Source organism: Drosophila bipectinata, chromosome 2R (assembly GCF_030179905.1).
Source record: "Drosophila bipectinata strain 14024-0381.07 chromosome 2R, DbipHiC1v2, whole genome shotgun sequence".
NCBI classification, from domain to species: Eukaryota; Metazoa; Arthropoda; class Insecta; order Diptera; family Drosophilidae; genus Drosophila; species Drosophila bipectinata.
Window position 1 is genome coordinate 21764200 of NC_091737.1, and position 14110 is coordinate 21778309.

At 45.6% G+C, this 14110-nt stretch overlaps 1 protein-coding gene across 1 annotated transcript; it reads right to left on the reverse strand.

The window, feature by feature from the left end:
• Positions 1 to 295: 295 nt before the first annotated feature.
• On the reverse strand, positions 296 to 3551 carry LOC108123331 (organic cation transporter protein). The gene is made up of 4 exons (XM_070278211.1): positions 3533 to 3551; positions 1927 to 2354; positions 1716 to 1859; positions 296 to 1657 (listed from the first exon to the last, which is right to left on the reverse strand). The coding sequence occupies exons 2-4, from the start codon at positions 2319 to 2321 to the stop codon at positions 685 to 687; spliced, it is 1512 nt and encodes a 503-aa protein (XP_070134312.1). The 5' UTR covers positions 2322 to 2354; positions 3533 to 3551; the 3' UTR covers positions 296 to 684.
• Positions 3552 to 14110: the final 10559 nt, after the last annotated feature.

The following is a 14110-nucleotide window of genomic DNA, read 5'->3' on the forward strand; positions in this document are numbered from 1 at the left end:
TGAGAAGGCTTTTATGGTCGATAGACTGGAAAAAATAATGAGCTAAAATATGTAGTAACCTTAACCATATATCCCCTTATTTTCTCTCACTGTGGCACCTGAAGAGTGAGGGTCCCTGGCCCAAGGACCGCATACAAATGAGGCGTGCCCAATGTTGACAATGAATATTAACCTTGAGTGGTGTTTCCAGCCGGTTTTTGCTTGGCCAAGGTCACTTCATCCCATACAGTTTAGTTCCAGGAGACGAGAGTGATGGTGCGATGAGATAAAAGTGCCCACCGTTAAAGACCAGTGGTATCGATTAATAAATTTATTTAAATATATGTTTAATTATTGGTTATATCTACAATATATATAAATTAATATACATATTTATACATTAAGGTATGAGTCGATAGGCGTAAAAGGTCGGAAAGCAGCTGGATGGAGGTTTTGTAGCCAAAATACAGCAAAAGTCCAATTACTTGCTCACCCAGTTTTTATAATCACGAAGTGGAAGTTTCTCTGCGTTAATTGCCTTTTGAATTTGCTAGATTTTTCAATATTTTTTGCCTGTGGCTTGGCTTGGCACGAAAGCCTGCTGGTCTTGACTGACGTATCTGCCATCGATCTGAATGGAATATTAAGCCAGTGCTCCTGGACTCTATTAGATAACTCAAGACACTGCGCGAAAAAACATACATCTTAAGCTTGAGCCGGTTTAACTTTTCTTCCAAACGTCTCGCCATCCTCGAGGGTTTCCGGCAACGGAAGGCCACGGGTCTCGGGCAAAAAAAACGTACCAATAACGGCCATAATGGAAAAGATGCCGAAAATGAGTGGGGTGATCCAGGTGCCGAACCGAGCCAACTCACAGATCAGAGGGGCCAAAATGGAGCCACCACGGCCTAACATCGAACAGAGACCCATGCCGTTGGAGCGCACCACCGTGGGGAACAGCTCCCCGCCGTACAGGTAGACATTGGGGAAGGTTATCGATGCCCCGAAGAGACCCACGATGGCACAGCTCACCTGGACCACATCGCTCTGCTTTGTGAGGAAGACTAACAGCATCAGACCCACGGCACTCAAAGAGTTCGAAAGGATCAGGGTGAGTCGCCGGCCGAGAAACTTGGTCATCACCACGCATAAACACGTTCCGGGAATGCCTACGGAGGCGGCTATCAGGTTGTTCAGGAAGATGTTTCCGCCTAGCTTGGACATGTACTGGGACATCCCGTAATAGACCATGCAGACCACAATCCAGTCATTCGCCATGAAGATGGTCTTCATCCGGAGATACGGCGTCCGGAAGAGGTCAATCAAAGTGCCCTTTTTTGTCGGAGTTCGTGCTTGCAAGGCTGCATAGGCTGCTTCAATCTCCGGCTTGATGGTTTCCGTGGGGTGTTTGTTGCACCGGGCAATCTTCTCCAGAATCTTAATAGACTTATCCAGTCTTCCGGTTGTATAAAGCCAGCGAGGCGACTCTGGCACCAAGCAAATGTAGATCAAGAACACCACCGAAAAAATGGTTATGCTGAACTGGAACCACCGCCACTCGCGAATGAAATAGGCGAACACGGCCAAAGAGGCGTGTCCAATGTTGAAGGGAATCTGGTATAGAATGGCCACAAGTTCGCGGTTCTTAGGTCCAACAATCTCCATAAGCAAGACGAAGCTGAAGGGAAAGATTCGAATGAGAGATACAGCTGGCTGTATTTTGCAAAAATATATACCTGGTGGTCATGGTTCCGCCCGTGGCGAAGGCTACCAAAAACCGAGAGAGGCAATAGAACCAGAAATACGGCGATACGCATACAATCAGGCCAGTGACCAGCTGCATCAAACAGCAGCCCAGAAAGGCAGGCCGACGTCCACACCTATGGATCAAACAAATAGAACCCTATATGACTTACAAAATGGGGGGAATATTTCCCAAACTCTTACCGATCCGCAATCATGCCGAATATCATGCTCCCGGACATAATACCAAACATCACAATGCTCTGGGATAAACTGGCCAAGGACTGCTTGTTACAAACCAAGTTCCATTCGGTGATGATGGTGCTCTTGAAGATGCTGGTGTCGAAGTCCTGATCTTTGCAGTCATCGCTGCACGGATCCGTAACATTTTCCGTTTTGCAAGACAACGGCGTGGGTCCTGCCAGAAAGATGTGCCCAATGGTATGCCACCCAGTTCCAAATTTCGATAGCAGGATGAGAAAGAAGAAGAACAGCTGGTAACATCCAAAGTCGCCGATCTGTGAGATAATGACATCGTTCGTCTTCTCCACCGGCTTGAGCTGCTTTTGATTTTGATTCCGCTGGTTTTGGTCACCCATTTCGCGGTATTCAATCAAGATTCTTGAAAGGATCTATACAAATAGAATTTGGAATACGAAATTAGAACATTTTTCAATGTTTACTATATACAAATTTATACTACAAAATAATTTAGCCTACCGGACTGGTCCTACCAAACCCACCTGTCTCCCAAGGTGGACTTTCTCAAATATTGGCCGGCTCTAGCGCAAATTGGATATATCGAGCGGTGCTGGTCGACTGGCGTGAAAATATGGAACCCGGGCAGATAGCGATTTCGTTTGCAAGGTAACCAGCCCACAGACAACCGGTTTTCGAGACCGGAGACACACCGCGACAATCGGAGTCAGGAAGAGAGAGAGAGGCCGTTTGCTTTTTTGTGGCACACAGAGCGATTGGAGGCAGCGTGACAAGTTGGAGCCGGCAACGGAACAGAAGTCGGGGGCATTAGCACTTGGCCACAGATCCACCGCCGACAAAATGGCATTTGGAAAATAGGAGTACGGCCTCCAACTGCAGCACTCCAACTACAAAAGGCCAAGACGACCGGGCCAGACTGGGCCAGGTTGGGGCTAAACTTTTACTCTTTTAAGTAGGTAAATGAAGTCGGCTGCCTGGTTAATTGGAGGAAGGTGCGCCCCAGGGATCGGGATCTAGCTGGGAGATTAAGCCATTGTCTGCTGCCAGATAGCCGAGTCCCAGTTACCCATTAAGATGGCTTAATTAAGGAAGCACTGCTTGCCCGTCGCCAGTGAAAGTTGGCCAAAAAAAAAAAGAGATGCAGAAAGAGGGGCTAAGTGAGTGCCTCTGAGATTTTGGGCAAAAGATTCCGGGGCCAGTTCCCACGGCAACGACGACAACCTGTCTGGTGTGGGTCTTTGCGCAATCGTCAGTGGCTGCGCCAGCAAAATGTCACAACAATTGTAAATAAATTATATATGCAAATTGCCAATCAATGCAGCCACACGCTGGCCAAGTTAGTATCTTCGGGGTCTGGCTAAAATCCGATCGCCAAAAGCGACATATGTACACAGCTTCCTCAGGGGATTTAGGAAGCCGAATTGGTCAGAATCACAATAATTGAAAAAGTCAGAGTTATCTTTGAATAATAGATGTTGCCATAAAAGTTGTCAACAATTGTTTTTATCTTCTTTTTTACTTAATTAACTATTATTTATTAAGAAGCACGAGCTATGTCTATTATTTTAGATTTTAAATTTTAAATACCAACCTTTTGGCAAACACTTTAAATATATTTTATTATTTAGGGGGCCTGTCCGGAGCCCCAACTTATGTAACTCACTAGTTATATGATTCGAGGGTCTTATCTATATTTATTTTTTGCTTTACCGCCTGAACAGCTTGGAATCTTCGCAATCAATGCGAGAGATGCTGCTTTCGTCGAATGCGAAGAGCAACTGAGACGCCAATAAAGCCACTTGTACTTTAATCCCATCTGATAAGGGGCGTTCGACAAGCGTCGGGTGTTATGACAAAACAATGCCAAAAGCCTCCAATCTGGTGCCAGTCCCAGATAGCATTTGTCTACTCTTCTGCCTTTTGAAATTATCTCCACGGAGGTGAGCTATTGGATAATCTCTTGAGCAAATATTTTCTCAACCTTTTCTTATAACTTCTGTTTTTCTACTCTCCATTGATGGAGATGTCTTCATTAAAGTCCATATTAGTCTACATTAGTGGGTAATATACTCCAAGCATAAGCACGCATTGAACATCAGTGGAGCACGCGCCTGTCAATTGTTTAAACCAACAAAAGACTTTAAAACTTGATTATCGAAGCAAAAACAGCAAACTTCCAGTCGATAATTTATTTCAATCTTCTTAATATGCTAACCATTTCCTATAAATAATATTTTTTCGTTTTTCTCCTACCAATCGATTAATAGGTGATAATAATTTATGAGAATTGGGAAGAAATAGAGCATAAGAATCACTAAAAGCCTTCGTGATCAAATGTGTAATAAATACAAAGCCAGTTATTTATGAATTTAAATTCCTAAATAGCTTTATATGGGAATTTCAGACAAAATCGATTCCCCAAACAGATAGCCACACAAACTAAATCCCATTAAAGAGGTCCGTTTTATATTTACCTTTGGTTGCCACGACAAGTGGCCTAACTCGCTTTCAGTGTCATGAATGGCCCGAATGACTGGACTGTTTAGGCCAGAGATTTTCCGGGAACCGACCCAGGGGGGGAGTAGCGGTATTTATGGCCGACAACGCTCCAATTAGCACACAAAAGGATTACGGTGGAAAATGCCAAAATTCTGCATAGGGAAAAGCACAGCCACCAGCCACCCGCCACTTGCCAGTTTGCAAGGCCAGCTTTTGGAGCGTTCTGCGGTTATTCCTCTATAATTGCTGGCCATGCTGAAGTGGACACTGGTCGAGAGTGGGGCACTTGAGAGCACGGGGGCAAGCAAATCAAGCAACAAGCATTTAATTTCAACTGCTGCCCCTGTCCCTGTCCCAGTCCCTGCCCTTCGAGCGCAATCAAAATATTTTATAGGTTGGCCATAAAGAAATTCATAAAGCGAACGGCAGCAGAAGCACCAGATCCAGCAGCCACTGCATCTTTGCCAATTCATACGAAAATTGCTAACTCAGCGCTCACATATATCATTTTTATGCGCGGCCACGCCCCTTTCAGCTCGTAGTAAATTGACAAATGCAGCAGGCCAAGTCTGCGAGATGTCTTTGCCACTATTTAAGGTCTGTTACCAGGGCCCAAAGGGTGAGGGAGTGAGTATGAAGCTGCTGCTGCCAGGCAGCGGAATGAAAAAGCGCACCAAAAACTATGAGCAACGCTTAACGAAATAAAAATGCTTGTAATATGTAGTTAAAATCCACGTAAGGGGATTACTCTTAAGGAAAGGACGATTTCGCAATGCTCTTTATATTTTTAGCAAAAATAATGGAATGAGTTTTTTTTTCATACCTGAGATAAGGTTCTCTTCGGCTACTAGAGTAACACTTCACACTTGCCAAGTGTTCGTTTTCAACTGAGAAAAATCAATAAACTAACCTTACCTTATATATATGGAGAATTGGCTAAACCACCCTTGAAGTACAAACACACCTTAATCTACCTGTTTGCTTATCGAGCATCTGCTTGTCTGTCACTGAAAAACCAGCTACCTGGTCGGGAAAGTGCAAAATATAGATAGATATTGAAACTGCTTACTTAATTAAAATTGTCCGAGACAGGACATCTACAACAATAAGCATACCCCTTTGGATATGGCAGGGTATGGCCTGCGAGAAGAAACAGCTAGAAACAAAGCGCCGCATCGACGCTTTTGGCCCGGTTGCCTTGGCTTTTTACCCTGGCCCTATTCCTCTCTAAATCCTCTTTGATTAAGTGCTCAGTCTTTTATGTGGAGATTTTTTAATCGTTACCCTACGGGATGGGGAGGAGGGTCCATAGTAGAGGTGGTAAGACCACGGCCACTCGGCGTCCGGACTTCGAAGTCCGAAGGGCGTGCATGTGACCATGCCCCGTAGATTAATCGCTAATCTGTCCCTGGAGGGCGTACTGACATTTTTAAAAACTGCGCACAGCTCAGCAGACCAAAGACGCTGCCTCACGGCCATTTGGAGTTGTCTTTAGTTTTTATTGCTCGATGGCACTCGGCTTCCATCATTCCTACTCTCAGGATAGTCCTTTAAGACTTTCAGCGCTCGGACTGGGATTCGCACCTCTTTTTCCTCGCCGTCTTGCCCTTTTTGGCTTTATAAATAAATTAATAAATTTAAGGCAGCATTAATTATTATGCAGCTCGGCTGAGCGGCAGATTAATGTTTTAATTTCGCTAGTCAGCGACGAATCGTTGCCTAGGTTATTCGATTAATTTATGCGCGCCCTGTTTGCAATTTGTGAGCCGTTTTTTGAGTAATTTCCCCTCGGCCCTGAGGCGCAAACAAAATGCATTAAAATGGAATGTGGCTGCCGCTGCGGGCAGCGAAAATTGTTAATTTCAAAACATAATAAAACGCGGCAATATGTTGCAGTTAAGTCGGGCCTCTTTCAATTTGCACTAGTTGGTGGCTCTAATGTGTGTCACATAAATCAAGTTGGGCAACAGTGGTTACTAAGTCTGAAGGTTATACTTTTGAGTCATGTATTCATTTAGGCTTAGACTCCGACTTAAAGTACTCTAATCAATTGCTAGGAGAGTGGCTCGAGCCTGGTCGGCAGGTGTGTTACCTGTTATAATTTACGCGTGACGGGCACGCAAATCGAGGCGTTTAATTTCCGCCGCCGACAGGCTCTCTCACCGCAACCTGTCAGTCAACCGGGCAGCTGTCATAATACCGATCCGCGACCCACGACCCACGGCCCTGCGACTCCTGAAGCCTCGATTCTCGATTCAAGGATTCTCGGGGGCTGTTGCAGAAACAACAACTGCTCGGATAGCAACAGACCATAAGGTAAATAAGCCCCATGCCAGGGTCCGCAGCTTTATGCATAATTAGCTTTTACCTCCTCCATCCGAGGCGAAACTTTGGCTCGGTGCAATTGTTGCAAACTTTTAATTTATGCCTCGGATGGAGGCTATAGTTTGTCGTTCAGTTTGCTCTACATACTGCATAAGCAAACATATTTTAATTTGAGGTTGTGTTTACATGCTGCTCTATGCCACGCTTCAAGTCACAACAACATAACACGGCAAACAGCAAACTATTGCAACAGAAACAATAATAAGAACAGAACCTGAAACAACTGGACTAACAGCATCCGGAAGTTCAAAATACACAAGGCAACAAAATAATGTTAGTGTTGTTAATATTCCACAAATTATTGTTTAAATAGTTTAATGTATAAATTAATAGCTTTAAATGTTAGCTAATGGCTTTGGACTTTTCATAGAAGAGGAAAATCTTATAATCAAGTTCCTGTTTCAAAGTGTTGCAGCTTTGCAGGTGAATTCGAGTTCCGAAAGGACCAACCGCATCCGAATATTCAGTACATTATCGCCAGTGCCATATCAGACACAAACATAAATGCAAACAATAATATTTGCTTAAAATTGGCTCCGCCCTGGACACTGGGGGGTACTAACCGATATCTGGCGGAATTGGCAAAAGAAATAAGGGCAACATGTGTTTCGCATGCGATGGGGGGTTCGGCGATGTGTTTGCTGTTCAATCAGTCGTTCAGTTTATGGGGCCCCTTCGAGTACCGATCCAGCAGATGCCCTGGCCCACTATACTATATGCAAACTGGATGCTGCAACCCCGAGTGTGCAACTTCACAGTCTTGTTTACTTGCCAGTTTGTTTTCGCTGTAGCTGCTGTGCCTGTGCCTGCAACTCCGCATTGCGTATACCCCGCATGGGCTGTGGCTGCCCATTTTGCACCTGACATTTTTGGGCCGCCCTTTGCTGTCATAACTGCGGATGCAGCACTTTATGCAAATTCTGGCAAATATTGTTAACGGGCTAGGAGCACTGGTCTTTTTCTCCATGACATGATTACATGCAACCGCGTGCAACCAAGTCAAGGCGTTTTTTGATACCTCTGCTTTTTGTTGGATTCTGCTGTAGTACTCTATTAGTAGCCACTCTAAATACCATGAAAATGGGTTGTTGTGCTCCCATTTAAGAGAATTTATAATGCCCAACAATGATTTAATCCGTTGGCCGCGCAAAATGCATTTTAATTGCTGAGTGCATGCAGCACGGAGTGTACTTTAGCATACTTAACAGGGCCACTTGCCGCGATTTTAATGCTCCTGAATGCAGCCAGAGGCACTCTAACTATCCTACCGTCGTCCTGCAGGGCTTGTCTTTTCGGTTGCTGCGGGATTTTAAAATGCACATCATAAATGCATTCATTTGTGACACTTGATGTAATTTGTTAGTGCGGTAATTACATAAAAGTGCAATGGCCAAACAATCACACACTTAAAAGCCTTTCTCCCAGGGGGCGGATAGCGAGTGAGCTGGGTGGGGGCGTGCCAGTGGCAGATTGGGGGCACTTCCGGTGCATGCGTGTGTGCGAAATCGCATTAAAATTAATGTAATTTACAACAATGACCATTAACTTAAATTAGCGATGAAATGCAATGTTCGTGGGGGCTGGCAGGCGGGTCTCTTCGCCGCGTCCAGAGTCCCAGAGTTCTGCACATGTCCTTGCGGCATGTGTGGCATGCAGTCACGTGCATTTTGCTGTGCGATGTCGTTGTCTGGTCAGTCAGCAGCCTTTGTTTTCAAACAGGCGCCAAGGAAACAAATCATTTGCACACACAGTTGCCCCACCCCCTTGCGTGGCCCCTACCACAGCCCCGCCCGTTGCCGTGGCCAGCAAATTAACGACCATAAAGCGATTTTCCGCGAGGGCGGTACAAGGGCGGAAATTTACGAGCGACCATGTTGCCATGGCGCGCACTGTCTACTCTGCCGCCCCAAAAATTATAGCGTACATAAATTGTTAAATGCGAAATCCTTTGATTTTAATTACGCCGAGAATTTTTATTGCCAGACATGCGGATGCCGAACTCGGACTTTAGCTGCTCGAAGCTACCAGCTTTCGCAGCTTCCGGTTTTGACTCCTTTTCTTTGCCTTCGCGATGCCAGCCAGCTAGCCAGGCAAATTAATTTTAATTGTGGTTTGGCTGACGTAATTAATTGCACGTGGGTATGGGTGTGGGTGGCACGAAAAAAAAGACTGAACAAAAGGAAAGCGGAAAAGAAAAGAAATTCATCTAAAATATGCGACGGCGACCTATCAAAACAAATCAAATGAAACGCATATTTCTGCTTCAATTAATGGAATTAATTGAAATTTAATGAAGTTAATTGTTTATGCGGCTCCCCGTTACCGTTACCGTTACGGTTACCACCTGCAGGCCTGGCCTATGGCAAATGGCGGGGAATGGCGGTGGGGAAGCGACAAAATGGCGGAACGGAAATGGCGGGGATACCAAAAAAATGGCGCAAGTCAAAATCAAAGGCAGTGGCAAAGTACTCAAAGCATTTCCTGTTCTGAAAATTTAATAAAGTCCCCTCCGAGGCGCAAAGACAAAATGGCCACGCGCCTGTCAACGATTCCCACAGGAATCTACTTCTTGGAGCCTCCGCCCTCGGTTGTCTTGGCATTTATTTGCGAGTCCTGAGAGCAGGGTTTTGTATTCGAAGGACTCGGAGTCCTTCCCCTCGGGTCGCAGGCATTTTTCAATTTCTTGTGATTTTTAGTATGGCCCAGCCAAATGACAAAGTCTCAACATTTTAACAACGTATTATGGCTAAGCAGGATAATAACACTTGGACTTCCTTTCCGCTCTGTATGTGTGTGTGTGTGTGAGAGACTGAGGGTCAGAGTGTGTAAGTGTGTGTGTGTTGGTACAAGTGCAAACAAAGCTGAAATAAAGATACTTCCGGGCCGTGACCAGTGACAAGCACTTTAGTTGCGGCCAAGGGACAATGGAATTGGAGCTTGGAACCCAAAACGAATGGTGTTGAGAATTTAGAGGATTCTCAGCAAGATAGCTTGGTTTTTGAAAGTATATTTTAAAATGTATTAACCTTAGGAGAGGACATTATAGCCTCTTTAGTTCTAGGCATAGTTAAAGCCCTGACTCTGGTATACCTCAGCTATCCTATCCTCCTCATTTTCCGATTTGTTATTATTTCGCCAAAGCTTATTGTTTGGCTGTCTTGTGCTTAACTTTTGTTTGGGTTGGCTAAATTCGTAGACGCCAACTTGAGTTGGCTTGACCGTTTGTTTGAGTTTTCTTTTGGGTTTTTTTTTGCTGCCTTACTCCCTAGATTTTTTTACGAGCTGCCAGGAGAGCAGAGGACTTTGCTGGTCAACACTACACAAATTGTTGATGTGACCGGGCCCCGTGTCCCGTGTCCATTGTGTTTGTTGTTGTGCATCATCATCATCTCGGGGTTGTGTGTTGTGGTAGTTGTTCTTGTTGCTGGCCCGTTCATTGTGTTTGCGCCATAAATCGCTTCCGTTTATGTTTTAGAGCCACACAATGACCAGAGAAGAAGATGGCAGAAAGAGGAGCCATCGTCCTGATCACAAGCGTAAACAATAAAGTTTAAAACAACTAAGCAAGATAAAAAATGTTCTACGGAATTTCATTTCGCACTGCATGGCTATCTGTGTCCCCCCTCGTACCCAATCTCTCCGAGAGGGCATCTCTTCTTTTTTTCCACTCCATGGTAGCTGGTGTATGTGTGCTTTATAGCCATGGCTCGCTTCACGCTCTTGACCATGTGACCAGCTAGCCGTGTCAGTCATTTTGAGCGCCGTTCCGCTTTTGTGCCCCCAGAGAAGAACAAATCTCATCTTTGTGTATGCCCTGGACCCGCACCGCTCCTGCTCCCTCACCGCCAACCCATCTCACTTACTCGCATTATCCTGGCCCTGGTCCGGGTCCTGGACCGGCATAAAATAAGTTAGTCCTGGGCAAACGTCCTGTCCCCGGACACGCAATGGCCCAGCTCATGTTGACTTTTCCTATTTTAAGTCCGTTTATTTCTTTTACACTTGCTCCATCTTCTCCTACTGGCTCGTCCTGTATCTTCCTGCCTCGCACTCCTCCTTCCAGGATCCAAAGTCAGTTGTTGGCTGAAAGTTTTCCACTCGCCTGCCAAGTGGCAGGACACAAAAGCAGCAGCAAGCTGTGTATTGCATTTGCTCGGCGAAAACTTTTAATGATCCGAGGACACTGGATAAATAACCGGATCCGAAAAAGGCGTTCCTTATAGAATAGGAAACGAAATGGGATCTTCATTAAAACAAAGTATGAATTGTAATCTAATATCCCATATTAATTCTAATACCCTCTCTTAAGATGCTAATAAAAATTTCCTTAACGTGTTTTCTTTTTTTGGTAACCTTATCGGTGGAAATCCCCCTCTGCTTCACCCATTAATACCCTCTTATCGCCGCTTATGGGTAACGTTTTTAATGTCCTTCGGAGGACCAGGATCGAAGGCAATTTCTATGCACATATCTGCACCGGTTGTTGGGAGCCTGTCGAGCATAATCGAACTAATCAATTTGCGTAAATAAACTGCTCACGGTTTATTATCGACAAGGTGCCACGTGCCGCGTTTCGGTGGCGCCCCATGCGACATAAATCTTTATTTACAAAAGTGTAAACAAAAATTACTCACTCAGGCGCATTCGAGAGGGAAAATGGCAAGAGGAATAAGGAAAATGGGAAACTGCAGGACGAGGAAGCTCTGAAAAAAAGGCTGAAATGCGAAAAATCAACGACTTTGGCAGTGGGATAACAATGGAGCTAACCCCCAATCCTACATAGTATGTGGGTATGTGGGTGTGCGAATTAGCATGTGAGCCGCCGTTACGTAAGCCACCCACTCAGGCGCGCCCACCCCCTCGGCGGCTGCTAATGGCTCTCCCGTGAGTCTGGGGCTCCCGTTGAAAAGTCAACGATTGCCGCGCTGCGGAAATTAACGGAAAATCAGCAGCACTGCACAAAGAGAGACGAAAAGTGGGAGGTTGGGTGGTACAGTGGGTCCTGCCCCAATGAGATTTGCGATTTCCATAAAAAGGAATATCCATAGTCACTCAACAAACTAACACCTATAAAAATTTAGTAGCTCTTCTAGACATTAAGGTTTTGCCATTTAGTTCATGTCAGGTTCATGGCAAGCACACTCCACTGTATTGATGTTAATAGCAACAAATGGCGAAGGATGCTTGATTTAATGTACAAAAGTTTTTGATGTTTCCCCACCGGTTCTTGGATGTCGGCGGTGGCCATGTGAAGAGGCTTCGCTCGTTCGGAGGATTCAAATTGTAATTATGGCCCGGCGCCGCTCCTTTTCGGGGTGTCAGTGTCAGCCCGAGAGTCCTGCTCGCAGGACTGTCAGTCGCGTTACCAACTCAGTGGAGCAGAATGCAGCAAATCACGCACCCGAGAGTCAGGGTCTTGCTCCCGAGACTCTATGTTCCGCATAAAATGTATACAAATTATGCGTATTTATCAGGAAAATTCAATGAACTGTAAATGGTGTGGAAGTTGTTTACGCATGTGTGTGTATGTGTGGGTGTGTGTGTGTGAGGGTAAAGGTAAAGGTGTTGTGCCATTGTTGTTCTGCGGTTGTCTGTTACATTACAACATTAAGTCGAGGGGTCGGTGGCGCTGAGAACGCGCACAGGTGTGTGTCAAAAGGCACGGAAAATCGACGAAGGGCTGCCATTACCAGGGGCGGGGCATGGCAATAATGAAGGGGGTGTACGGAGTGTACTGAAGCGTTTTCATTAAGCGGAACAGGGGCTCCTCCTAGCTCCCAGTCGGCAGGAGTTGAAGCAAGAGTTCAAGTCTTTAAAGCTCCAATAATTGCGTATTTTTTTTTACAAACAATCATAACCATTAATTCCATTAAATTAACTCAATCGCCCTTTGTGGGCCATTCATTATTAATAGTTATTAATCGCCCAGGCATACAAATGTCATATCAGATCCCACTATATTTGTCCTGATTTATTTCCGTGCCTACCTCAGACGCTCACCATGTCCCAGCTCCAACTGACAAGCAATTACTTTCACCTGGGCCGAGTTCATTGATTTCGTTTCGGTTTTTGGCCAGGCTGGGGAGACGGGGCCTTTAATAACCTTGACCCTTGACCCTTCGACAGGTGGCTGGCGCATAAATATTTCATTGGCTCCTCTGTCAACGGGAAAACGGAAAAGTTTTACAGGCCAACACGTCGGCCCGCGTCAGTTATTAGTTAATAACTATTTGCTCTTTGTTTATTTATAATGTCTTAATTGCCGGAACGTGGGCCCCAATCCAAAGCCATCGCCACCTGCCGGCTGTCGGGCTGTCGAGAGTGGGGCGAACGAGGTGTATCCTGTGTATTCCAATAGCTATCCATTCAGGCATTGTAATTTAATGGCCGTCGCACAATTATTTTCCAATTCACAGCCCAATCGGGCACAGGGATCCACACTGGAGCCTGTCCAATTTGAATCCCCAATACCCCGATCTCCGAAGCTCTCCTCGCCTTCCCGGCTGTCAAGTTAATTTGCTTGCCGCACAGCAGGTGTTGAGTTTGGCTAATTAATAGGCTGCCCGGAGTCTGCCGGTCCTGGCCTGGCCCACAGATTTTTAACGAAAGTTTGGGGAATCGGGAACGGGTCACGTCCTGGACCGTAAACGCATCCGTATCCGCATCGCAAACTATGCGGGCGACAGCTGCCCCTGCACTGAAATCTATTTCTCCTTTCAAAGTTACCTAACTTGAGCTTGGAAGTCCCTTCTGGAAGGCATTTTTCTCGGTGTACCCCACCTTGATGTACGTTTGCGTGTCTCGCGTCGTTTTGTTTGGGGCCTGCGTTCCCGAGTTATTACTAATTTTTAATTTATGTGCATTTAATTGAAATTCGGCAGGGGCCGAATCTGCACCGGCCATTTCTCTCCCTCTGGATTTGGCTCTGACTTTGACTTTGGCTTTGACTCTGACTCTGACTCTGACTGTGACCCACTTGCCGGAGGAGCACGCATTGGCCAAGAGCATCGCATCGAACAGGGCCAACAAGTTGCAAACAAGTCGTCGCCAAAATCGCAAGCAACATAAATTTTCGCACATTTTCGACTGCGTTCGACAAGCACATGCAACCAGAAATCAGCCAACGACCGATGGCCACCAAAAAGCGCACAAAAAAAGTGGCCAGAATGCTGTGGCAAGAGTTATGTGGCCGCACATTTCTGCTGCCTTCGGGCCACAAATTTATTACGTTAATTAAAATAATTCTTAATTAATCAGAAGTCCAGAGAGATGAGGGCAGCATTGA